This window comes from Leucoraja erinacea, chromosome 7 (assembly GCF_028641065.1).
Source record: "Leucoraja erinacea ecotype New England chromosome 7, Leri_hhj_1, whole genome shotgun sequence".
NCBI lineage: Eukaryota > Metazoa > Chordata > Chondrichthyes > Rajiformes > Rajidae > Leucoraja > Leucoraja erinaceus.
In genome coordinates, this window is record NC_073383.1 from 17697440 (window position 1) to 17723848 (window position 26409).

A 26409-nucleotide genomic window follows, 5' to 3' on the forward strand; every position below is an offset into this window, starting at 1 on the left:
GAGATTGTTTGTGTCTTCCTTAGTGAAGACAGAACCAAAGTACTTGTTTAACTGTTATGCCATTTCCTTGTTTCCCATTATAAATCCACCCATCTCTGACGCACATTATGATGTGGATCGATTGGTCAGTGAAAGATTTAAACCATTGACTATACATAAAGCTGTGTGTGTAGGAAGGAACTGCAGATGCTGGTTTAACCCGAAGATAGACACAACATGCTGGGGTAACTCAGCGGGACAGGCAGCATCAAAGAGACTAGACCTTTGGGCAGCATCTCTGGAGAGAAGGAATGGGCGATGTTTCGGTCAGACCCGGAGTCTGAAGAAGGGTCTCGGCCCGAAACGCCACCCATTCCTTCTCTCCAGAGATGTTGCTTGGCCTGCTGACTTACTCCAGCATGTTGTGTCTATATAAATAAAGCTGGATGCAATTAGGCATAGTTGATAAAATACAGTATATGCGTTCAGAATTTATAGGCGTATCAGAAATGTCACAAGGGTTAAACACAATTTGGAGCGTGGTTATTCCACGTATGGAAAATATGTCAGTCGCCTCAGATAAACACTAAGTGCCCTAACACTTGTGAATGTGAGCGGACCCAGGCAACAAATTGATCCGCTGTGCAAAATGCGCGTTATTTCCATTAATACATAATTCTACCGCATGCTGCGAATCCACAGAGAAAGTTCTAAAGACGATAGAAAACAGTGTGCATAACTGATAATTAATGCACGTTATATTGCTCGCTGGGCGGAGTAAACCAAAACTCATTCGCATTTCGGCATTTTCAAATCCTTTTTTTGTTCCCCTTCAAGAAAAAGCCGAATTTAAATAGAAATCCAAACACCAACAGTCGAATCTCAAGGACTCCGCGATTCACATTGATCCGGGGCACACACACACACACACACACTTTATTTTAACGGTCCACCCCACTCCCGAATGTATAGTTTAGTTTATTAATTGGCACTTTATAGCATCGAATATCATATTTGATAAGGGACGTGTCAATCTATCAATCGCTTTTTATTGTCCCCAGTTGAGACTTTCCCATCCATAAATATGGAAAATAACTTCACGTAACTTACAGGCAACAAAAGCAAACAGGTTTAAGTAGCCGGGACTTTGCATCCAGCTTTTGTTGATTTGGTGTGATAAGTGTTTTATTTTGGTTTACAATTGAGATTTGACAACGAAATTGCTAAAGTGAGCATGTGTGTGCATTTTTTCCCTCAGGTTCCTTACACTTAGTTATTCAAGTACCTTTTGAACCACGCGTTCATTAAATAAAAGTTAGAACACAGAAACCGTAACGCTGGGTTTGACCCAGATGAATGCAGTGCTCGGAGCTGTAGTGAACACGATTCCTCCAACTGCCCATCAGAAACCACGGAGGGTATTTGTTGGTGGCAAATATAATTGTAAATTTTGATTGGCGTTCTGTTTTCACAGAGCAGCGCCGCGTCACACGGCCACTGGTGGAAACGTATTAAAATGCCTGGGTTGTGTGCCTGGTGATGTAAGTGCACTCTTTAGCCGGTTGGGGAGAGGGGAGGGGAGGGGAGGGGAAGGAGGGCGCACTGAAAAGCAACACACAGGGATTTTAAAAAAAAAGTCTGGCCAGTCCCACGCGGGGAGGAGAGTGACACCCCTGGTCCTTGCATAGCCTATAAAACAGAGCTGAGCACCTCAACCCTCCAGCTGTAGAAGCAAAATACTCATCGAGCTGAAACCCCAGCGAACTGCCAGTGAAACGCGCCGGGTTGTACGATGGTTCGACTTGGAGGTTCCCCTGTCCTGTTGTGGGCGAGCTGCCTGGGTCTGGGTCTGGGTCTGGGTCTGGTTCGTGTGGTGGAAGCCGCTGCCTGCGAACCCATCCGAATCCCGATGTGCAAGCCCATGCCCTGGAACATGACCAAGATGCCCAACCATCTTCACCACAGCACGCAGGACAACGCCGTGCTGGCCATCGAACAGTACGAGGGCTTGGTGGGCATCAACTGCAGCCCAGTGCTGCTCTTCTTCCTCTGCGCCATGTACGCGCCCATCTGCACCATCGACTTCCAACACGAACCCATCAAGCCGTGCAAGTCGGTGTGCGAGAGGGCGAGGGACGGCTGCGAGCCCGTCATGAGAAGGTACAACCACACCTGGCCCGAGAATCTCGCCTGCGAGGAGTTCCCCGTCTACGACCGCGGAGTCTGTATCTCCCCAGAAGCCATTGTAACAGCCGATGCACCCGGTGAGTTTTTAGCGGTTAGACTAATCTTGAATGGGTTGAGCACACCAAGTGAAGGAAGCCCCACTGAAATTAATTTCAACGGGTGATTGGTTTCATGCTATGGAAAAAAAACTCCCATGCACCAAATTCACCTTCTCGTGTTAGTTCTCTAGGTTGTTAATCTTATAATTATTTGAACACATTTCTAAACAGTTGTCAACTTCCCCAACTGTAATAACGAGGCCGCTGTGGGGTTGTTCCAACTGACATTCAGAGGTCAAGAATGCTGAATTATTTAAGGGCGATGAGGGCGATTTTTTAATGAATTCGTAACGAGTAAACATAGCGTGATTTGTTACATTAGCTGCTGTATGGCAGTGCATTGGAAATGTTTAAAATGACCAATAGAAACAAAATTGCCCCATTGCATTGATATACAAATCGTCTCGTCGTGTGCTTCTTGCTTGTGTTTAGCAGGCGAAGAAATTAGTTCATCATATTTGATGCTTATAATTTAAGATACATCGACATATGGCTTTCTTTTATTTGTAAAGAATATGTAGCCTGTAGTTTGGACGATTGGACCGCGTTTTATGATGTTAGTAAGGCTGCACAACACAACCTGTAAGCATGTAACTGAGCTCCTTTTGGGTTTTTTTCAAGGAACAGTTCCGGACTTATCCGTTCATTCTTCCAATAACAACTGCAGAAACCTGGGAGGTGGTAAGTCGCTACAAAACGTTATTTATGTCGACACAAACCAACATGCACGATACGACCCGACTGCGTGGAGATTGTACCTGCTCTGTCTGCATGCATGCATGTCCAAAAGTGCAACAAAAACACTCTTCAGTTTTGCGAAGTTCCATCATCATTGAACTGCAGGGGAACTTGAAAGGGGATTTTTTTCCCCCCTTAAATTGCTTTGGTTTTGCACGTGTTTACACTATTGAATGAGCATTAGTTCATTGAACGAGCATTGGTTACTCGGCTAACTCATTAATAGTTAGCCGAGTAATTCATTCTGAATGACAATTACAAACCAGTGATAGAGCAGTATGACTCGGGAACGGGCGTTTCGGGCCACCTTGTTCATAGCTCATAGATACCGTCCCCATTTAGCAACACTTAGACCATAGTCTTCTCCGCGTGCCGATTCAAATGCTAGTCTAGATTATTGAATGTAGCGAGAGTACCCGCTTCACCAACTACACATGCATTCGAGACTCCAACTATCCTCTGGGTGAAAGAAAAGTTTCCTTGAGTCCCTTCTTGTTTGACATCCCAAACCCGTGCCCTCTATTGTTATACATCTCTGCTATTGGGAGAAAGAACATTGCCTGCAATCCATCACACCCATCACACAAATATTACATCTCTTTCGCGTTCATTCTCAGTTCCTTCAGCTCCAACCGACACAAACCCAACCTTTCAAATCTCTCCTCAGAAATGAAACGCAACATCCCAGTGAATCTATCTATGTCTCTTCTCCAGTGTAATCACCCCCTATAGTGTGTTTTAGTTTAGTTTAGTTAGAGATAGAATGTTTGATGGAATCTGGTGATCAGAATGGTTGACTTAGGTCAAGTGTCAATCAAGCCTACGTAACCACGATGGATAGTTAGTTACTGAAATAAAACAAGAAATGCTGGGAATAAAACACCCGGCAAGTCAGACAGCATCTGTGGAGAGAGAAACAAGAGCCTAGGGTGGAAGACCTACCGCCGGATACATTTGACAGGTCTGTGACCTACGTTTTCTTGTGTAAGATGGCGCGGTTCTGCTGGGCGTTCTGTATCACATTCCCAGCACCAGCACAGTGTTTCCCCAAGTACCGTGTTGTTGCCAATCACTCACCGACCATGCACTGCGAGGAGGCAGGGGATGCAGCGATGGGTTATGACATCAACAGGCATGTTACATGTATCACATTTCTGAAATCTATCAATGGCATGGATAGAGTAGACGTGGAGAGGATGTTCCCACTAGTGGGAATGTCTAGGACCAGAGTTCATAGCCTCAGAATAAAATGACCCACCTTTAGAAAGGAGATGAGGAGGAATTTCTTTAGTCAGAGGGTGGTGATTCTATGGAATTCGTTGCCACACAAGGCTGTGGAGGCCAAGTCAATGGATATTTTTTAAGGCGGAGGTTGACAGATTCTTGAATAGTACGGGTGTCGGGGTTATGGGAAGAAGGCAGGGGAATGGGGTTGAGAGGTAAAGATAGATCAGCTATGATTGAATGGTGGAGTAGACTTGATGGGCCGAATGGCCTAATTCTGCTCCTAAAATTCATGAATTTATGAATAAACTGAATGGCTCGGAGGTCATGGTCCGGCCAGGTAGCAAAACGTATGGATTACCGAGCGAACAACGTACACAATCGCATTTCATTACATTTCCTACCCAGTATCAACAATGATAATGTAATTGAAACCAAACCCAATACTTTAACTCTTATAATGTTGTTCTATAATAGACTGAAGGGTCCCGATCCCAAGCGCCACTTATCCATTACCTCCAAAGATGCTGCTTGGCCCGCTTAGTTCATCCAGCATTTTGTGTTTTGCTCAAGATGCCGGCATATGTACACCCTTGTGTCACTAAATTCAAGGTGTTTGTTTTCGTGCCCACCAATATAGTATGTTTCTGGATTGCAAGCATCTCTTCTGAAGGCAGCATCTCTTCACTGCGAAGAAGGGTCCCGACCCGAAACGTCGCCTATCCATGTCCCCCAGAGATGTTGCTGGCCCGCTGAGTTACTCCAGCACTGTATCTTTTTTCCCTGTGAACCAGCATCTGCAGTTCCTTGATTGTGTCTACATCACACCAATCATCTCCCCGGAGACACCTTTTCATTGTCCATTGTGGAACAGGAAAGCAGCTACCGTGTCACTCTATAACAGAATATAAATCAGTATACCTGTCCCATCGAGATTGAATGCGGCGCGCACTTCCAGTCTGATTACGCGCTATAGTCTGGACTCTGGAGTGTGACTGCACACACACCAGGCGCTACTAACTGGACCGGAGAAACATTGCGAAATGAGCAATGTCTATTTCAACTCAAAGGCTCTCTAGTGAAACTGGCTGTCAATGTCATTTCACACAGTAACACCCAGTAGCTCCACAATGAGTGGATGAATGAGTTATTGTGATCATTGTTTAGCAATGATTTAAAGAGCAATCACAATGTTAGTCACCAAACCTAGCGCAATGGCAACTGAACGTGGATGCCCGAGGTCTGGAACCGCAGAGGCGAGATAACATGAGAGGCGCTTTAAAACAAAAAAACCCACATAATGCGAGGCTGTGCAACAAAGCACAACGTGTAAGCCATCAACACAGAACGTGCCTCAATGTGTAAGGCTGCACCAAAGAGATTGGAGAAATCGCGGTGGAGATGTGGGAACGGGGCGAGTGCATCGGTCAGGATGACTGAAACGTTAAAACATGAACACTCCTCCGTGCCCCAATGCGACCTCCAGCATTAAATAAGCGGCCCCGCCAGAGTAGTCAGGGAGGCCCGTGTTATTGTAAATGGATACACTTTGTTTTAATTTCGCGGGGTCACAAATCAGCTGTTAGTGCGCCACAATAGCAGATTTATTGCCCCAAGCTCCACTTACTGACGTGCCTGCTCCTGGCACCGCTTGTTTTGTTCCGGGCGCGGACTCTGTGCCTCCCAATAAATCACGGCTTTCCTGCCTGCCTGCCTGCCTGTAGCACACACAGTGCGCCTCTGTGCAGGGCCAGAGTTAAGCGGTAGTCACAAGGGAGAGGAACCGCAGGCGGGTGGCAGAACAGAGCACACCATGAGGGCCAACGAAGTGAGTGTGTGCCGCGGGGAGGAAGACTGTACACTGACATTGGCAATTAAAATTGAATCTGAATCTGAATTAGGGCAGAATCCATCGTACCGCGGAAGAAGGGATGATGGCTCCGTGGAGAGAGAGAGATGGGTCAATTATAGACACACTCAAAGACACAAGGAACCGCAGATGCTGAAATCGTGAGCAAATCACACAAAGTGCTGGAGTAACAGCGGGCCAGGCAGCATCTGGGGAGCGAATAGACAGATGACGTTTCGGGTCTTCGGTGAGAAGGATCCAGTATCAAAACGTTGCTTGTCCATTTCCCTCCTCAGATGCTGCCTGACCCATTGTTACTAATTCACCGTGAACAGTCAAGAGTGTTGTATTGTCATTTGTCCCACACCAAACAATGAAATTCTTACTTGCAGCGACATCCCAGAATACGAAAAGATAGTACTCTGTAAACAATAAAATAAGCGACAAAAAAGTTTGCTTTATACACACACACACACACACACACACACACACACACATACATACACACACACACACACACACACACACACACACACACACACACACAGGTAAACACACACAATTTGGCGGACTTTTATTCAGAGTGAGTTTATCTACAGTAAAACACCCTATGATTCAGAGTCCACCAAATTTTGCAGTAAATGAGTATCAGCGTAGAGTGATGATATTTTGCTTGCCCTGCGTTTACTTTTGGTACATTGACAGTGGAGGGGAAGCAGCGGTGGCGGTGTTTCCATGCATCAGTGCTCCTGCTCCATTTGATGTAAAACTTGCGAGATGCTGTCAGGATAGCACAGGTCAGCAACTGCAGTACATTTTGTGCAGACAATGCGCCACTGGTGGAGGGAATGAATATTTATAGTGGTGAATGGATGCCAACTTAACCTCCCAGACAGAATAAGGTGATCCTGAAGACAGATACAACATGCTGGAGTAACTCAGCGGGACAGGCAACATCTCTGGAGAGAAGGAATGGGTGACGTTTCGGGTCGAGCCCCTTTTTCAGACCCTGTAAATAAAGTGACCCTGGTCAAGTATTAAACAGGCCCACCTCTCTCCCCTGTTACATACACGTTTCACATGTCTATACACAACATTTCATCGCTAACGAGTCTACTAGTCCCACCCCGAAATGCCCCCCCCCCCCCCCCCATCCATGTTCTCCAGAGATGCTGCCTGACCCGATGAGTTACTCCAGCACTTTGTGTCTTTTCATGGTAAACCAACATCTGCAGTTCCTTGTTTCTACCGGTTACAATCCTGTCCCGGGTAAGATGGTGAATCCTGGTGTACAATAAGGATAGCCACATGTACCCAGCACACTAGTCAATCTCCACACGTCACCCGTATACACTACACACTAAAGGGGGAGGGGGAGCGAGGGGGAGTAGGGGCGATGGGGAGTAGGGGGTGGGGGGGTGAGAGGGTGTTGAGGGGGGATGGGGGAGGGGAGGGGTGGGGTTGAGAGGGTGGAGGTGAGAAGGAGTCGGGAGATGGGGAGTGGGGGAGAGAGTGAGTTGAGGGGAGTGGGAGGGTATGTTGAGAGGGGTGGAGAGTAGTGGGTGTTGAGGGGGGATGGGGAGGGAGGGAGTCGGGGGCGATGGGGGGGGGGTGAGAGGGAATCTGGGCGATGGGGAGTGGGGGGAGAGAGGGAGTTGGGGGGAGAGAGGGAGTTGGGGAGGGTATGTTGAGAGGGAGTGGAGCGGTAGTGGGTATGGGGGGTTGAGGGGGAATGGGAGAGGGAGAAGGAGCGGGGGGGGTGAGAGGGAGTGGGGAGGGTGAGGGAGTGGGGTGAGGGGGAGCGGGTAAGAGGGAGTGAGGTGGGGGGGAAGGGAACAAGTTCCAAGGGGCACTACTTTGTGAAGTTGGGACAGGTAGCAAACTGCCATCTGAGCAAACATTTCACTGCAACTATTTCACGGCTTTGTCTCCAGACAGCTGCAGGTGCCCAGCGCTGAAGCTCACCCAGAAAGTTTACCTGAAGAACAACTACAATTACGGTAAGTGCTCCCCTTGACCATTTGCCAACCCTTTCAGTCGCTACTCGGCAACCGGGCTGGTGATTCAGCCCCTGTTCAGCTACATCTATGCTGCCTAGCTAGCTAGCTAGCACGCAACAAAAGCTTTTCACTGTACCTAGGTACACGTGACAATAAACTAAACTAAACTACTGATCACAAATTGCAGAAATTGCAGAATTTGTGATCATTCGCTAATCCGTACTTTAGCTAAACCCAAGAGATACGGGGAGAAAGCAGGGACAGGGTACTGATTCTGGATGATCATCCATGATCATATTGAATGGCGGTGCCGGCTTGAAGGGCACCTATTTTCTGTTTCTAAAATGCCCACTAAAGAACTGATATATTCATGTGGTGGTGCCACTAACATTAAATGTAAACATACAAAAAATCCGGTCACATGTGGGAAGAGTAATATCGTTCAAGAAGGAACTGCAGATGCTGGAAAATCGAAGGTAGACAAAAAATGCTGGAGAGACTCAGCGGGTGCGGCAGCATCTATGGAGCGAAGGGAATAGGTAACGTTTCGGGCCGAAACTCTTCTTCAGAGTAATATCCATGGGTACATTTCCCGTTCCTGTTCGGATTTAATCTTTGCTAAAGTAATCCCCAGGTTATTAATGGAAATCCATGTTGAATCCAGAGTAAGAGCGAGCGATGTCTCTGGTCTACACGGGCCGTTGATAGTCGGTGCACAGATCAAGATGTTTTTTTTAGCGAGAGACAGAGAGTTTTACAACCCGGAAATAACCCATCCAGCCCAAATATCACTGCTGACCAAGTTGCGTACCCTAGGGGCGGTACGATAGAGTTGCTGCCTTACAGCGCCAGAGACCCAGGTTCAATCCCGACTATGGGTGCTGTCTGTACGGAGTTTGTACATTCACCCTATGACCACGTGGGATTTGTCCGGATGCTCCGGTTTCCTCCCACATCCCAGAGACGTACAGTTTTCGAGGTTAATTGACTTCTGTAAATTGTTGCGAGTGCATAGGAGAGAAGTGTACGGGGTGATCGCTGGTCGGCGTGGACTTGGTGGGTCGAAGGACTCGTTTCCATGCTGCATCTCTAAACTAAATTCAGCTAGTCGCACTTGCCTGCGCCTTCAAAACTTTCCTACCCATGCACCTGTCCACGTGTATTTTAAATGTACCTGCCGGTACCAATTCCTCAAGCAGCTCGTTCCAAGAAACTACCCTTTTAAATATTTCCCCCTTTCCCTCTAAACACGGCCCCTAGTTTTAGAATCCCTTGCCCTGGGAGAAAGCTATGGAGTCCCGCAGCTCGCTGGTAATACTATACAGTATAGCAGAGATTACTTAGTTCACAGTTCCACAGAGGATGGAGGAACAGAACTGTCTCCAAATGTCGGGTTCCCTCTGAACAACACTCCCGAAATCCGGAATTGTTGTCATAAGGAACAGGCGTAGAATTAGGCCACTCGGCCCATCAAGTCTACTCCGCCATTCAATCATGGCTGATCTATCCCTCCCTCCCAACCCCATTCTCCTGCCTTCTCCCCATAACCTCTGATACCCGTATTAATCACGTCTTGATTTAAAAGGGGTGTGTTGGTGTTTTTATTCTAACTGGAATGTCATTGCAGTGATTCGAGCTAAAGTGAAAGAGGTCAGGAATAAGTGCCACGATGTGGCCACGACGGTGGAAGTGAAAGATGTTCTCAAATCTTCTCTGGTGAACATCCCGAAGGAAACGGTGACGCTTCACACCAGCTCCGCCTGCCTCTGCCCAGAGATCAGAACCAACGAGGAGTACGTGATAATGGGCTACGAGGATGAAGAGAGGGCGAGGTAGAGTGAGCAATGCTTCATGCGCTAATGCTTCATGCTAGTCACCACTAAGCCACATGGGCTCATTGTACGTTTCTTGCACAGGTTATTGTTGGTGGAGGGTTCCATAGCCGTGAAATGGAAGGATCGACTTGGGAAAAGAATCAAGGTAATGTTCCAAGCTTATTTCTTGTGTAGCTCTCAACCCAACGGCTTGCACCGATGTCCGGTAACTACATAACCCTTCCCAACTTTGCCCATAGAACCCTCCCTTCTTCCTCGTACCCAACTTGTTCGCATCTATTTCTCACCATTCCTTTCTCTAGCTTCACAATTTGCAACTATTTCACCCTTTTGCCTCACACTCTCCTCAACTGTTTAGTTTAGATATACAGCGCGGAAACAGGCCCTTTGGCCCATCGAGCCCGCACCGGCCAACGATCCCCGCACATCGACACACACTAGGGACAATTTGCATTTATACCAAGCCAAGTAACCGACACACCTGTAAATCTTTGGAATGTGGGAGGAAACGGAAGATCTCGGAGAAAACCCCACGCAGGTCACGGGGAGAACGTACAAACTCCGTACAGACAGCACCCGTAGTCGGGATCGAACCCGGATCTCAGTGCAGTGCCCAGTGCGTTGCAAGCACTATAAGGCAGCAACTCTACAGGAACTGTAACAACTCTAGCACATGCCCCAACTACTTCATCTGGCAGCTCACTTTTCCTATCTGTCCAAGTAACTGTCCAAGTTCCTTTGAAATGCTGTTATAGTACCTGCCTTAACTACCTCCTCTTATAATCACCATATACCCATCCATGCTCATTCCATTTACACATGTCCGACCTCTGCTGATTCTCTGTGCAAACTCGTGCTTGGTCCCGCACTGGGATGCCAGCTTTAATCATTGTGCTGGCCTCTTCTGGAGATGGGACTCAAACCTAGAACCTCCGGACTCGGAGACCCAGCTCTCACGGTGACAGTGAACCTAATTTGGAGAAATGCAATAGGAAAGTAACTATCTCTGTCAGGCCCACCGTCCTCACGGAATTGCACCACTGCAGATGCAATCCGACAGATGTTAGCCACTAAACTGGTCTTTTGTCAATATTAGAACTGGGATCTGAAGCTGCGCCAGGACAGAAGAAAAGGGAGAAGCGGTCAACAAAATGGAGAGAAACGTATTCAGCCGAGAGATACAGCAGTCGCATCCAGACAGAGGAACAAAAGGAGGAATGCTAAACAATCACGGCAGTAAACGTTTTGCACCAGGAGGTCCTTTGAGCAGTCTACAAATGTATGAATTCTTGGAGTGGCACAAGAACTTTGCACTATTGCACGTATGTCCTAATAACGACTATGAAATTTAGCTATTCTATAACTTTGTCTTTTGTCCTTTTTGCACGGATGTTAGTGTGATCAAAAACAAAGCAGCGTCAAATTCCTGCACTGTACTCATTTGCGAAGAATCTCCCAGAGTATGTTGGGGAGTGGAGTCAATGGGGCTGCTTTTAATCCAATGGTACACATTTATTGCATTTCTAGGTTACACAACCAGAGACTGTGGTCACATATTCAGTGAAAGAATGTCTGAACAAGGGTCTGCGGTGTGTGGGGATCGGAATGTTCAGGTGTAGTTGATGTCTGAAGGCCAAGATTGTACAGCCCCAAAACAGATTGTTGCATGTCTGATCTGATGCGAATAAAGTTACCGCACGGCTGGCTCAGTTTGGTCAATATTGTGAGCTAAGAGGTTTAGGACGACCAACAGCACTTGCAAAACAAACACTGGATATAACATGCCAATATTATTTGGTCGCTTGTTTAATCAGCCTTATCCAATTATATCTACAATTAGTAATGGAGAAAATGTACAAACTGCAAGATGATTGTGGGATGGAAGGAACAATGCTTGCATCAAATTAGTTTTAACATTTTATGTTTTATGAACTATTAAATACATTCTTTTGAAAATCATTTGGCTATGTTGATGGTTTTTGAAAGCTCACTACAGTATTACAAACATATATGCACATCCGCAGTTTGTCAGAGATTTAATAATAGTTTAATTTTAGCATTCAGATAGGGGCAATGCAAGAGTGAGATATTTATAAAAATAACCATTTAATATTAGTTTCAGATTTCAACATATTCAAAATAAGTGTCATATTATCGAAATGATTCAGAATTATGCAGTTTGCAATTTTCCATTTTTAATAAATATAGTGAAGCATCACAAATCATGCATCGATCAATTAACCATACGGTTCATTCTTTTATTCTTTATTTTGAATAAATAATTTGGACTCTTTTCTTGATACATATTCTATTTTAATTGCCAAGGCCAAGTATAAATGAAGTGCTTTTACAAGGCAATCATTTGCTACTTCTTGGGAGAAGATAGAATTTAATATGAGAAAACAATTATTTACTTTTCCAATCAAACATGCTAGGTCTGTAAAACTATCAGTTTAGCAAATCAGCAGAAAGAGCCAAAACTGTGCAACTGGATTTCATAACAGCACAGGAATTTGAACCCAAAAAAACATTTGGGGGCTGAGCAAATAAATATCGCTGAGTTACAGGCTGCTTTGATTAAATATAAATTCAAGCATGTAGTTATCCTGTACAACTATATTCACTTGAACATTTGTTCATTTTAAGTAGAATTAGCAGGGTAAACAATGTAATCATTGACAATAATCAGACTATGGGGTTAAGTTAATGTCAATGGAGCAGCAATGTAAAATTTCATTAAAATGGCATAAAACATGATCAGCTCCCCTGCCAATGCTGGCATTGTTGTTACTTGGTAAGAAGCTGACTTTCTGTTAATATAACAAAACAGTTCTTGGAATGATTTGGATCCAAATAAAGAGATTGGTTTTAAAGTCATCGTAAATTATTTTGAGAAATAGAGTTTTTGCCTTAATGTGCGGTTTTAGTCATCTGGACAAACGCATGTCAAAATAAAATGCTCTTCACGACTAAGCTGCCAAGATATTACTGTTTCCAAACATTTTTTTAATTTCACTGATTTGTGGATACTTTAATAACCAGAGCTATGCTCCCCACTCTTGGCAAGATGCCAGTTTATATTATTCATATTTCCACATGAAATGGGAAGGTGTTCAGCCCATTGAGACTCGGCTGGCCTCGCGAGCATTCCCAGCATCTCAATCACTGTTCCCTCTCATGCCCATAGACTTCCTGCAGACACTCTGGCCACCCACCTTCACCAGGGACAATTTGCAAGAGGCAATTAATCCAACAGCATGTCTTTGTGATGTGGGGGAGAAACCAGAGTGCCCAGGGGGAAGTTTAGTAGAGAGAAAAAACTTTACACTTAGGTTTTCTTACTGTGCAGCCAGGACAGTAGAATACATGCATTTCTAATGTTGTCAATTAGAGCTAAACACTTTGCAGTGGTATGGATTCCTATTCAACTGCATCAATACTGTAGCACAATGTCACATTTACAATGCATTTGCTTTATTTCAGTAGACATTTAGTACCTAGCTTGTTGAGACCGACTGAAAGTTGCAAATGGAGTTTCAAGAATATGTATCAAAAACATGATACAAATGAAAGGGGAACATGTTTGTAATTACTTTTTGCTCCTGAGATAGAGCTCAACTTCCATCACTTAAGTGGGCGTCATATTTTCATATTGTAACCTGTACATAACATTGATGATAAATCAATTGATTTTCTATCACACTAGAAGAAAAATCCTTCGCATGTTATGAAAATGGAATAAATTCCCCAGACTATTTTTTGCATCATGATGAATTAAAACAATAGCTCATAGCATGGATGAAAGCACAACATTGGAGTTTATGAATTTGTTAAGATACATCGGAAAGCATAAGATTACCGAAAAGAATGAACAGTGGCCAAGTTAGTTTTAGCAGCACATTCCCAATCACTCCCAGCCCCATTAATCTCCACTCAAAAGACCAGCAGGATAGAAATGGGACAGATTTAGCTCCTGCCAAGAAAACAATTACATTGCTATATTGTCAATGAATTGTGCTGATTGTTTCCAAACTTTGAAGAACTTTAACTCCTGAGATAAGAAGTCAAACATTCTTAAAGCTCATTATCAAAACTGATTATCAGCAATGTTAATTAAATGAATTAAAGTGCATTATCAAATGGCCACATGCTGCCAAAATGAAATACTTCCAACATTGTTTTTTCTTATTAAACTGCTAATGACAAATCGACTGTTTTTGTGACATAGAAACAGACAATAATTGAATTTCCTTTATTGTCATTCAGACCTTACGGTCTGAACGAAATTTCGTGCCTGCAGTCATACATACAATGATACAATAATAAACAACAATAAACACAAATTAACATCCACCACAGTGAGTCCTCCAAACACCTCCTCACTGTGGTGGAGGCAAAAATCTTAGGGCTGCAGTCTCTTCCCTCTTCTCCCTCTGCGCTGGGGCGATTCCCCACCAGGCGATGGTACAAACAGTCCCGCAGCTCACCGAACCCCGCGAACGGGCCGGTTCAAACACTGCGGCCCGGGGTGGTCGAAGCCGCCGCACCTCCAGTCCAGCACACGCAGCCGCCGGCCCGCGGCTGAACCCCAGGACTCTGGACACCGCCGCCAGAACGTCGTCCCAGCCCGGAGCACCGTCCCAGCCCCCGGACCGGATCGCCCTCACGTGAGTACCGTTCCACCCTCAGGCTGGGCCACTCCAGCGGGAGTGCCATTCCTCCCTCGGGCTGGGCCACTCCAGCGGGAGTGGCGTTCCTCCCTCGGGCTGGGCCACTCCAGCGGGAGTGCCGTTCCTCCCTCGGGCTGGGTCACTCCAGCGGGAGTGCCATTCCTCCCTCGGGCTGGGCCACTCCAGCGGGAGTGCCGTTCCTCCCTCGGGCTGGGTCACTCCGACGGGAGTGCCGTTCCTCCCTCGGGCTGGGCCACTCCGACGGGAGTGCCGTTCCTCCCTCGGGCTGGGCCACTCCGACGGGAGTGCCGTTCCTCCCTCGGGCTGGGCCACTCCAGCGGGAGTGCCGTTCCTCCCTCGGGCTGGGCCACTCCAGCGGGAGTGCCGTTCCTCCCTCGGGCTGGGCCACTCCAGCGGGAGTGCCGTTCCTCCCTCGGGCTGGCCACTCCGATGGGAGTGCCGTTGGGCTGGGCCACTCCAGCCCCTCACCATGCCGCTCTCACGGGAGCACCGTTCCATCCCGGGCTGGGCCGGGAGCGAGCCCAGGACGAGTCCTGTCAGCTGCCTCCAGAGTCCCGAGGTCGCCGGCTCCGCTAGGCCTCAGCGTAGACGGAGGCAAAGAAGGGGGATACGACAAAAAGGTCGTATTCCCCCGAAGGGAGTGACAGCAGCCCCCGTTTCACCCCCCACCCCCCTCCCCACATAAACACAGCCTAAAAACCAAAAACATAACTTTAATAGTGCAGGGGTAGGCCATTCGGCCCTTCGAGCTGATCATCCAAAATCAGTACCCCGTTCCCGCTTTCTCCCCAAGATCCCATTAACCCTAAGAGCTATATCTAACTCTCTCTTGAATACATCTGGCCATCAACCAACTGCGATCAGCTGACATTGGAGTGTGGAAACGTGTGAAAAATGGTATTGCACATCATTAAGCCGATGCCCTCTTGCTAGTGTACATTAAATTTTCCACAGGATGCAGATATTGTTGGCAAAGCCACAATTTATCACCCGTCTCTGAAAAGAGCCACCTTCATTTAGTCTAGGTCAGAATGGCAGATTTTTCTTTACCTTGACGGAAGGGAGAGAACCATCAATTAGCAGAACGTTATTTTTTGTGAAAATGCCACTGTTTCATGCACACCATCATTAACAATAACTTTGAACATCAGATTTCATCCTATTACTTGGATTTACTTTTGCTTACTGCTGTGGTAAGGTTTAAACTCATACATATTGATCAAAAATCCTGGCCTCTGACCACTAGGCCCTTAACGTGACCATGGTGCTTTTATAACTTGCAGATATGTTCCATCCATCAGCATGGGTAAAAATGGTTGACAGTCATCCAAAGAGCTGTGTGAATTAAATTACAGAGTCCTTTGTTCAGCAGACTAACTCCCTGCTGCTTCCTGTATTGATACATATTTTACCAATTAGTGCAAGTAGAAGCCAATTGTTTTAATGTTTATCAATTTTCTTTGCCTCCTTTATGTATCTTTCATCATACACCATTTCGTGGGTAGGTAACAATCTCTAAAAATGCTGCTTTTCATTCAGCTCCTGAAAGAGAGGCAAGAGCAATCTAATTCTGAGAAGCACCAGTCTTTTCTTTAGAACCCTGATGTCTCTCTAAACAATATGAGTGACACTGTACCAAAGCCAAGATTTCAATATCCACACCATTTCTATGACAAGCACTGAACTGAACTATGTACTGAAAGCCAGCCATTCCCACTCGCCTAACTGCTTTCTTTACCCCTGTAAATTCTCTCTTTTCAGAATGCTATCCCTCTGTTAAAGGCTAGAAATAAATCATTACAGCCACTTGCAATAAATTCTCGATCCCAAACACCCACCAACACCATTGGTTCACTTCCTGTTACGCCATTCCATGTCCTCCAGGTCTTGATTTCCAATTGACCCCACTCCCTATCTACACTCTTCATGGTTGTAAATAACCCCATCAGATTCCCTCAAAACTTCTATTGCACCAAGGAGTACAAATCCAGCTTGTCCATTCTCATAATTATCTGGGTAAATCCCTTCTACCCTATTTCAAAAAAAGATGCATCATTCCTACAGTGTAACACTCAAAACTAGACACGATACTGCAAAGTAGCCAAACCAGTGTCTTATGTAGGTGCATCATGATTTGCTTGTTCCTGTACACAGGATCCTGTACGCTTTTTAAATCCATTTCTCAACCTGCAACAAACAATGTATGTACCATCAGGTCTCTCTGGTTTTGTACCCCTTTTAGAATCATCCTTTTTAGTCTCAACTGGTGGGAGGGAAGAGTAGAGTCAAATGGAATGCTTCAAACTTCTCAGCATTAAATTCCATTTGCCACCTACCCATGTATTTCATCTGCCTGTCTAGATCCTGTCCGTTGAAGCTTATTACTATCCTGCTCACAATTCACCATACCATCAAATCCTGTATCACCTGCAAATTTGGACATTGTGCCATATATAGATGTAGATATAAAGAGTACGGACTCTAGGGGAACTCCATTCTGCATTTCCTTCCTATCCAAAGAGCAGTAAGTTGCTACTATTTTGTTTTATTTCACTCAGACAATTTTCTATCCATTCTGCCACAACCATTAATTTTGACGACAATTCTATTAAGTGGCACTTCATCACATACCTTTCCAAAATCCATATCCGAAGAAGGGTCTTGACCCGGAACGTCACCCATTCCTTCTCTCGGCCTGTCCTGTTGAGTTACTCCAGCATTTTGTGTCTATCTTCCATATATATCATATCAACTGCATCTCCCTCATTGCTACTTTATGAAAAACACAATAAAGTTGATTGATAACTATTTACCTTTAACAAATTCATGCTGGTTTTCCTTGATCAATTCACACTTATCCAAATGGTTCTAATTCTACCCCTCATTGTCGTTTGAAGAAATTTTCCAGCAGCAGCATTTAATTGCACACCCAGGGTGCAACTATTGGGGTTGGCATTGTGTAAATAAGGCTGTGGCGTTCACAATGTTCTCATGCACCACCTGTGAAAATGATGGCCAGGGCCTTTGCAAATCCCTCCCCTACACACTTCAGCAATCTAGAGCGCATCCCTCCCAGATCAGCTGGTTTATTTCCTAAATGCATTGAGTTTTTCTGCCATCTCTTCTTCGTCAATGTTTGGACCATTCAGAATACAAATCGCTATTTTTGCTGCTGCGACTCCAGCGACATCTTTTTCCTTGGCAAAGAATCGACACAAAACTCGCACTTTGTTTCCCAGTCATGCCCTTTACTTTAAGTAGTAACTTTCCTTTTATAGGGTGATTTCACGAAAGGTCACTGGAGCGTAGATCCGCACCCACGTGACCGAAAATCTCAAGTGGAGGACATGCTAGACATCCGGTACATGTTAGTGGATGGGAAAACACGCACTTTCCCACCCGTTAAAAACATAGAAAACGGCCAGGTTTTGATCTGCAATTTATTGTGCCAGTCGGGGTGACCGTGAGGCACAGCAACCTAGATTTACAGACCAAAAAAAAGATAGAAACTAAGGTAAATTAAAGAGGGTGCTGAAGGTGCCAATCCAGCGGAAGTGAACAGCAGACATTTGCCGTGGAGATTTAAAGGTCCAAAATATCGGGAATTATCGCGTTTGCTCGCTGAATTTCATCAAAAGTAAGTCAATAATGCCTAACTTTTGATGAAATTCAGCGAGCAAACAGATACGGACGGGGAGCGAGGCTGGCGAGTGTTTGCCGGGCTGGCGAGTCGCTCACTGCAGCTCAGCCATGGAGCAGCCTCAGTGCAAGAGTCCCGGGCCATCGGAGGTTGGAAGTGTTGCGCTGCTGCCGTGAGAGTCTCTGTGCCGAATACGCCAGGTGACTGACATGGATCAGGCTGCGGCTCTGTGCATCCTGGAGGACAACCAGTGGCTGCTGGAAATGTCAAACACTGGGTAGAGATGGTGGAATATAGTGGACTTCAAATAGGGGTGGTTGGCGAAAGCATCCTGCTTGCCTGTTAGATTGGTTGAATCCTTTACAGGTGCCCTCCTCTAAATCCACCATTTACAGGTGCCCTCCTCTAAATCCACCATTTACAGGTGCCCTCTGCTAAATCCACCATTTACAGGTGCCCTTCCCTAATTCACCATTTACAGGTGCCCTCCTCTAAATCCACCATTTACAGGTGCCCTCCTCTAAATCTACCATTTACAGGTGCCCTCCTCTAAATCCCATTTATAGGTGCCCTCCTCTAAATCCACCATTTACAGGTGCCCTTCCCTAATTCACCATTTACAGGTGCCCTCCTCTAAATCCCATTTATAGGTGCCCTTCCCTAATTCACCAATTAAAAGATGATCACAAAATATAAATTAGATAATATTATTTTATTGTGATAATAATAATCTAATTAGTAGAGGATTCTTTTTAAATGTGGCCTCTAATTAATTTTTCTAATTAGGCTGGTGCCCCCTAGTGCCGACAACTTGATATTTGTCATTTGCTGATTTTCCTTCCCTCCTTCCCTCCTTCCCTCCTTCCCTCCTTCCCTCCTTCCCTCCTTCCCTCCTTCCCTCCTTCCCTCCTTCCCTCCTTCCCTCCTTCCCTCCTTCCCTCCTATCTTACATGTTTAACTCATCATGGCACTGTGGTTTTATTTCCCTACCCTCACAAGGATGGAGCTGAAACATCTCCAGCTGAAAGCACTTTTCTCATTCAATGAAAGTTTTGCCTCGCACGTTGTGGCGCTGGGGTCGACGCTGTGTAACTCGGTGGCTGCGGCACCGTCAGCGGAGCCTCTCCCCCTGTTTGCCACCGGTCAAAAAGCTGCAGAGGGTCTTAATTAATGGGAAATAAAAGTTTGAAACGGACAGCAAAGTCATGAAAATGGAAGGTAAAAACCAGTTGCATAATTTGAAAGCATCGTTGGGTCATTAAAACATTAAAGCAAACTCACAGAAGTAACTTTCTACCTGCCTTTCTTCCAGCCAGCGAGGTCGGCGCCTCGGCTTTAGCTCCAGAAACCATGCGAAACCCTCAGCCTCTACCAGAGCCAGCGGTAAACGCCAGCGACATCAAGGTACACGAGGGGTTTTCCCAACTATTATCTTCGGAAACAAACGTGTGTAATTTTGCATTTAATAACTCAACACTCTTTGTTTCCATTATCATCCCTGAGGTGACAACATGTTCCTTCTGAATACGACCTCATGTGCAAAAGTGCTGGAGTAACTCAGCAGGCCAGGCAGCAACTCTGGAGAACACACCCTGAATAAGTCTGAAGAAGCGTCTCGACCTGAAACGTCACCTATCCATGTTCTTCAGAGATGCTGCCTAGCCCCGAGTTACTTGAGCATTGTGTCCTTTTGTGTAAAGCAGCATCTGTGGTTCCTTGTTTCTACTTGATGTGCAAGCTGCTTTTAGTGGCTTGAAGATGGCGAAACAGTTCACTATAACAATTCCCTTTGGGGGGTAAAGGGTGAATTTCAAATACCCAGCCTCCTTTCCCAGTGCAAATGTTGTAGTATTCCTTCCAATTTAATCCCATTTTCATTCCAATTTCAATATTCTATCTGAAGTACAGTAGTTGCAATAAGCTATGGTAGGTTTGCTACAATAGTCATAACTGTACAGGTAACCAAGACCCGATTGGCTTTGTCTAGCTGTTGCAAACTTTGTGGTGGGCCATTAGTTTATTCTCGCTCTGGACATCAATCACTTCTACTCATTTCCATTCATATTATTTTCTGTCCATGGGCGTTAGGCTCAAGGCATTCATGAATTGTTTGTCCCCCTTGAGAAACAACTTCATTGCTCTACATTGAATGTCATCTGTCACCTATCTGCTGAGATCCTATGAATTAAGCAAAGTAATATTTTGCTACAGAAGGCTGTGGAGGCAAAGTCAGTGGATATATTTAAGGCAGATATAGATTTTTGATTTGTACAGGTGTCGGAGGGTATAGGGAGAAGGCAGGATAATGGGGTTAGGAGGGAGAGATAGATCAGCCATGATTGAATGGCGGAGTAGACTTGATGGGCTGAATGGCCTAATTCTGCTCCTATCACTTATGATCTTATGATCCAATCTAACTCAAATATCCTGACAGCTAAACCATGGCCCTGAAAAGGTTCCAATCAATTAATGGCAAACATAATTAACATCATTGATCATAAAGCTTACATTCCCAAGCAGGAAGAACTCTAGTTTGTTGAATGTAATCCTTTTTTTAACTTCAGATTGAAAGCATGGAATTGGTGCTTGGGCTTGGATCACTTCAGTTGATTGAATGTACATTTCCATTTGGATTGTGGCTCGGACCCTAGCTCATCAGTTTTTCCATTTTTTAAAATATAACTATTTCCTAAATTTGAGCTCAATAAAACCCATTTCACATCTTAAAAAACATTAAAAATGAATCCATACATGAAGTCGGTGTTGGTATCGATTCCTTAATAAATTACAATGCTGTTTTTTTGGGGGAAACTGCTTTGTGTTAATTCGCACTTCCTTCCAACCATTGATATTTGTGATATGCGATAGGCCAGGTTATGATCTATTATGTTTGGGATTGAGAAAAGTAAGAAAGATAATTGCACCAAAAATATTATAATCACACAGGCTTCATCATTAAGCTGATTCCAGACACTTACATTTCTGCAGTTTGCATTTGTCAACATTTGGCCATAACCTAATCTTAAAAAAATTAACTGTTCACACCCACTCATGGGCAAAGTCAAGTAAAATAGCCTCTTCATTAGAGGAGTTGAAGTAATTAAGACGGCGAGAAATTAAAATTATTTATGCTGTTCTATTACTGGGTTCTGGTTAAATCTTTCTTTACCATCTTTGTTCCACTAACTCACTGCTGAAAGGCCCAAACCTGCATAATGTCATTTTCTTTTAAACTGCTATGTTAGCAGCTATTAAAAAAATTATTTACTTGAAAACGCGACTGGTTCCAGCAAAGTGTCAACAAGGGACCATTTACAGAAAGTCGTATAAAAACTTCCAGAAGTGCAATTGAATGGTGTCTGTTCTGAAAAATAGGTTTCAGTTACAGAGAAAGTATGGTAAAAATGGCAATGTTTGTAAATAGTGTCACTTTGGATATTATCAAGCTGACTAGTTATTCTTGGAGTGGAAAGATTCTGAGTTAAAATTGCTTAAAAAACCTATACTTAAAAATGGAGCTGTTATTTAAGGTTATCCTAACTGCAGCATGTTCTTCAGTATTTAGTATTGGTTTCTGTTTGACCTCATGTTGCATCCTCCATTCCACCTTGATGGATGTGGACTTGTGTAGGTCCTATTTTTCTACTTGACTGATTAAATTATCTGATTTAAAATCATCAATTTCAGCACTGCTGTTCCAAAATCAGTTTAATTAAAAAAATCTTAAAAAAATAAAAGAATGACTTTTAAAGTTTGAACTATCTGACCATAACAAGGCAAGGGAGTCTGGAACTAGATGTCACAGGTTTAAGTGAGAAAGGACATTTTTTAAAGAGATCTGAAGAGTACATTTTTCAAATAGAGGGTGGTGAATATTTGTAACCAGCATCCAGAGCCTGTGGTGAAGACAACTACCATGACATTATTTTAAAAGCATTTGAGAAGGTACTTGGATGGGAAAGACTATCAGTCCTAATCTCATGCACTGCTACCTTGTCCGAAGCCTTCTATGTCCTGTGATTCAAGTGTTCATCCAAATGCTTCATAAATGTTCTGAGAACAGCTGTCTCCATCACCTTTCCGGGCAGTATGTTCCAAACTCTCATGAAAAAAATCTTCCTCCAATCACCCTGGAACCTCTTACTCCTCACCTTAAACCTATTCCGTCTAGCTTCAGATGCCTCTGCCATGGGGAAAGGTTTCTTGCTATCTACTGAAACTTTGCGTTGCGTATTCTTTTACATTTCTATCACATCCATCCCCAGCCTCCCCAGCCCCAGGGTAAAATAACCCGGCCTTTTCAATCTCTTCCCATAACTGCAGAGTTTCATCCTAAGTTAGCTTTCATAGCAAAAGGATTTGAGTATCGGAGCAGGGAGGTTCTACTGCAGTTGTACAGGGTCTTGGTGAGACCACACCTGGAGTATTGCGTACAGTTCTGGTCTCCAAATCTGAGGAAGGACATTATTGCCATAGAGGGAGTGCAGAGACCCCACTGATTCCTCCCCAGACCCCAGGGTAAAATAGAAACCAAAATTCCTTTTCATTGCTCTCTTCACAGCCATCCTTTAACGAGATGCAGAGAGTGGTCCATCCCAAGGAAGATTGTGGTGAAACTCCTCCAGTGTGACCAAGTCTTTCGTATCGTGTGATGACCAGAAGTGTGCACAATATTCTAGCTGCAGTATAACCAATGTTTTATAAAGTTGTACCAAGACCTCCCATCTCTTATTTTCTGTGCCCTGATTAACGAAGACAAGCGTTGTGTTTGCTTCCTTCACCACTTGTCTTCCTGGATCTTTGAACTTGTACACCAAAGTCCCTTTTTTCTTTCCTCAATAATCCATACCTTTATTTGGCCCCTCAAAATGCACCATCTTGAACTTACCAGTATTACATTTCATCTGCTATTTTGTTACCCAATGTAATATCATTCTGTATTATGTAAAAGTCGTCAGTGATGTAAAAGTTATCAGAGATTACAGAATGTAAAGGCAGAGGGGACTGATGAAAGATAAATCTTTGGAAAAGATGGAAAAGTAATGGAATCTCAAATGCTGTAACCCTTTTTAAAAAAGTGTTCTGGGAATACTCAGGAAAGCAACAGTATGTGTGGAGAGAGAAAACCAGTTAACATTTCAGATCGATGAACTTCTTGAAGATTCCATCTTGGTTTAGTTTCGAGGTGCAGCATGTTAACAGGCCCTTGGACACACCGACTCCCCACTGGCCTTCTATTCACGCTAGTTCTATGTTATTCTACTTTCTCATCCGCTCCCAATACACTTGGGCAATTCATGGCGGCCAAGTAACCAACAATGGGAGGAAACTGGAGAACCCAGACAAAATCCATGCCGTTCCAGGGGAGAACGTGCAAACTCTACGCAGGCAGCAGCACCTGAGGTGAGGATCAAACCCAGGTCTCTGGCACTGTGAGGCTGCGGCTCCACCAGCTGTGCCATCGAGAGACAGGACATGGGGTGAAAGCAGGAGTGTGGACAATAGACTGGGAGAGAAAGACACATTTAGGGGAGAAAATAGACCTGGTGGAACTCTCAGCAATAGCCGAAACATTCGATTGAGAAAGCAGCTTCCTTAATTCCATTTTCTTGAAAATACTCTTCCCTCTTTCACAGATCTTCTTATATTTGACCTTTTATTATCCTTATAGTATCACATATTTCCATCTTTAGTGCATTCCTGGCACACTGCTGTGCCTGCTGGAGTCCATTTTGAGGAATTTTGTCACTCATCTGATTGATTGGGCGGCAATTTTCTTTCCAGATTCCTTCCCAAAAATGTTGCCTGCTGATCTTTCTGCCAATTCCTTTTATTTACGATCTCTATAGAGTGCAGTGAATGGAAATCTGTGTTGGAAGGAACTGCAGATGCTGGTTTAAACCGAAGATGCTGGTGTAACTCAGCGGGACAGGCAGCATCTCTGGAGAGAAGGAATGGGTGACGTTTCTCTGGAGAGAAGGAATGGGTGACCTTCTGTGTCATGCAATTTCTATAAAATGCAGGGAAATAATTTCAAGAGGACAATGCAAGATGGAGCTCTTGCAATTTAGAGGATCCTATATACAAACAGTTCTATTGCAGGCACACTTTTAACTTTTTCTTTCTTTTTTCTCTCTTGTTTATTATATTGTTTACAGTGTACAGGCTACTATGTTTATATATTCTGTTGTGCTATTGCAAGTAAGAATTTCATCTTTCTATCTAATACATATGACAATAACCACCTCCTCACTCTCCTCTCCCCCCCTCCCCCCCCCCCCCCTCCCCCCCCCCCCCCTCCCCCCCCCCCCTCCCCCCCCCCTCCCCCCCCCATCCCCCCCCCCCCCCCCCCCCCCCCCCCCCCCCTCTCCCCCCCCCCCCCCCCCCCCCCCCCCCCCCCCCCCCCTCTCCCCCCCCCCCCCTCCCCCCCCCCCCCCCCCCTCTCCCCCCCCCCCCCCCCCCCCCCCCCCCCCCCCCCCCCCTCCCCCCCCCCCCCCCCCCCCCCCCCCCCCCCCCCCCCCCCCCCCCCCCCCCCCCCCCCTCCCCCCCCTCCCCCCCCCCCCCCCCCCCCCCCCCCCCCCCCTCCCCCCCCCCCCCCTCTCCCCCCCCCCCCCCCCCCCCCCCCCCCCCCCCCCTCTGCTAAGGAGGTGGTTGTGTTCCTCGAGGAAGATCTTGCTTAAGCACACTTTGTCCCAAAGTGTTGGAACTGAAGACTCTTGTCTTGGCTTTGACCACCTTGCCAACAATTCCAACTAATGTGTTTCATCGAAGTCTAGACAGATGCTTGACATAACTTGGGAAAGGATGTATGAACAAAGCACTGGAGGTCATTGAATTTACCGTCCTGGCCCCCCACCATTGCCAGGGTGAGGCTACACGCAAACTGGAGGAACAGCACCTCATATTTCACTTGGTTAGCTTACAACCTAACAGTATGAACATTGAATTCTCCAATTTTAGGCAACTAACCTACAAACACATCCTTCCCCTTGGCTTTCCCCCACCCTTCCAACACATCACTTCCTAATGTGTTTCAAATCGTACGCTTAGACAGATATTGAAGTAACTTCTTTTAAAGGATGCCTATCAACAAAAAAGCACTGGAGGTCATTGAGTTTCCCCGTCCTGGTACCCCCCGTGCCACTTGCCAGGGTGATAGCTACACGCAAACTGAAGGAACAGCACCTCATATTTCACTGAGGAGTTAGCTTGGACAACCTAACAGGTATGAACATTGAAGTTACACAAAAAAAAAGCGGATGAAACTCCAGCGGGTGCAGCAGCCATCTATGGAGCGAAGGAAATAGGCAACGTTTCGGGCCGAAACCCTTACTTCAGACTGATCGGGGTGCGGGGGTGATGGGGACAACCCTGAAATGATGAGTATCTACCAGAAGGCTGGGGTCCTGGGAGGAGACAGCAGGGGGCTGAGGAAGGGGAGGAGACAGCAAGGACTAACAAAATTGGGAGAATTCGATGTTCATGCCCCCGGGGTGTAGACTCCCCAAACGGAATATGAGGTGCTGTTCCTCCAATTTCCGGTGCTGCTCGCTGTGGCCATGGAGGAGACCCAGGACAGAGAGGTCGGAGGTGGAGTGGGAGGGGGAGTTGAAGTGCTGAGCCACCGGGAGAATTCTCCAATTTTAGGCAACTAACCTACAAACACATCCTTCCCCTTCCACCTTTCCCCTCCCCTTCCATCTACATCACTTCCTCTGGCTTCAAAACCCACGCAGTCACGGGGAGAAAGTACAAACTCCATACAGACAGCACCCGTAAACGGGATCGAACCTGCATCTCTGACACTGAAAGCTCTGTAAGGCAGCAACTCTACCGCTGCGCCACCGTGCCACCCGTTGATTACAATCGAGCCATTCATAGTCCGAGGGTCACCAATGACTTGGAACTCATCTTCAACAGCACGGAATACCTTTGTCACCATCGACTGTGGCAATTCAAGAAAGTTGTCACAGCAGCAGACTTAAGACCAAGCAAACTGGCAATATATATTAATATCTTTCAAATGTCAAAATCTGATATATGAAGTCAAGATACATGGGTGTTTAGTTATCATGTGCCCACAATGGAATAATGAAGTTTCATGAAACAATGAAGGAAATTGGTAAAAGAACTATGTAAGAATTAATATGAAAGAAAATATATCCTTG

General features: G+C 45.4%; 1 protein-coding gene across 2 annotated transcripts; it reads left to right on the forward strand.

Moving 5' to 3' along the window:
* Window positions 1-1598: 1598 nt before the first annotated feature.
* frzb (frizzled related protein) lies at window positions 1599-11869 on the forward strand. Of its 2 annotated transcripts, none has more exons than XM_055637846.1 (6): window positions 1599-2243; window positions 2886-2945; window positions 8010-8075; window positions 9703-9907; window positions 9992-10055; window positions 11007-11869. In XM_055637846.1, exons 1-6 carry the CDS (start codon window positions 1772-1774, stop codon window positions 11148-11150), a joined length of 1011 nt encoding a protein of 336 aa, XP_055493821.1. In that variant the 5' UTR covers window positions 1599-1771; the 3' UTR covers window positions 11151-11869. The 2 variants fall into 2 exon arrangements, with proteins under 2 accessions (XP_055493821.1, XP_055493823.1); XM_055637848.1 differs by having other exon boundaries at window positions 1601-2243; window positions 2892-2945.
* Window positions 11870-26409: the final 14540 nt, after the last annotated feature.

Coding starts and splice junctions, on each gene's coding strand:
- frzb (XM_055637846.1), top strand. CDS start 1,772: ATGGTTCGACTTGGAGGTTCCCCTGTCCTGTTGTGGGCGAGCTGCCTG. Junction 8,076..9,702: donor GAAGAACAACTACAATTACG/GTAAGTGCTCCC, acceptor ATGTCATTGCAG/TGATTCGAGCTAAAGTGAAA. Junction 9,908..9,991: donor GAGGATGAAGAGAGGGCGAG/GTAGAGTGAGCA, acceptor TTTCTTGCACAG/GTTATTGTTGGTGGAGGGTT.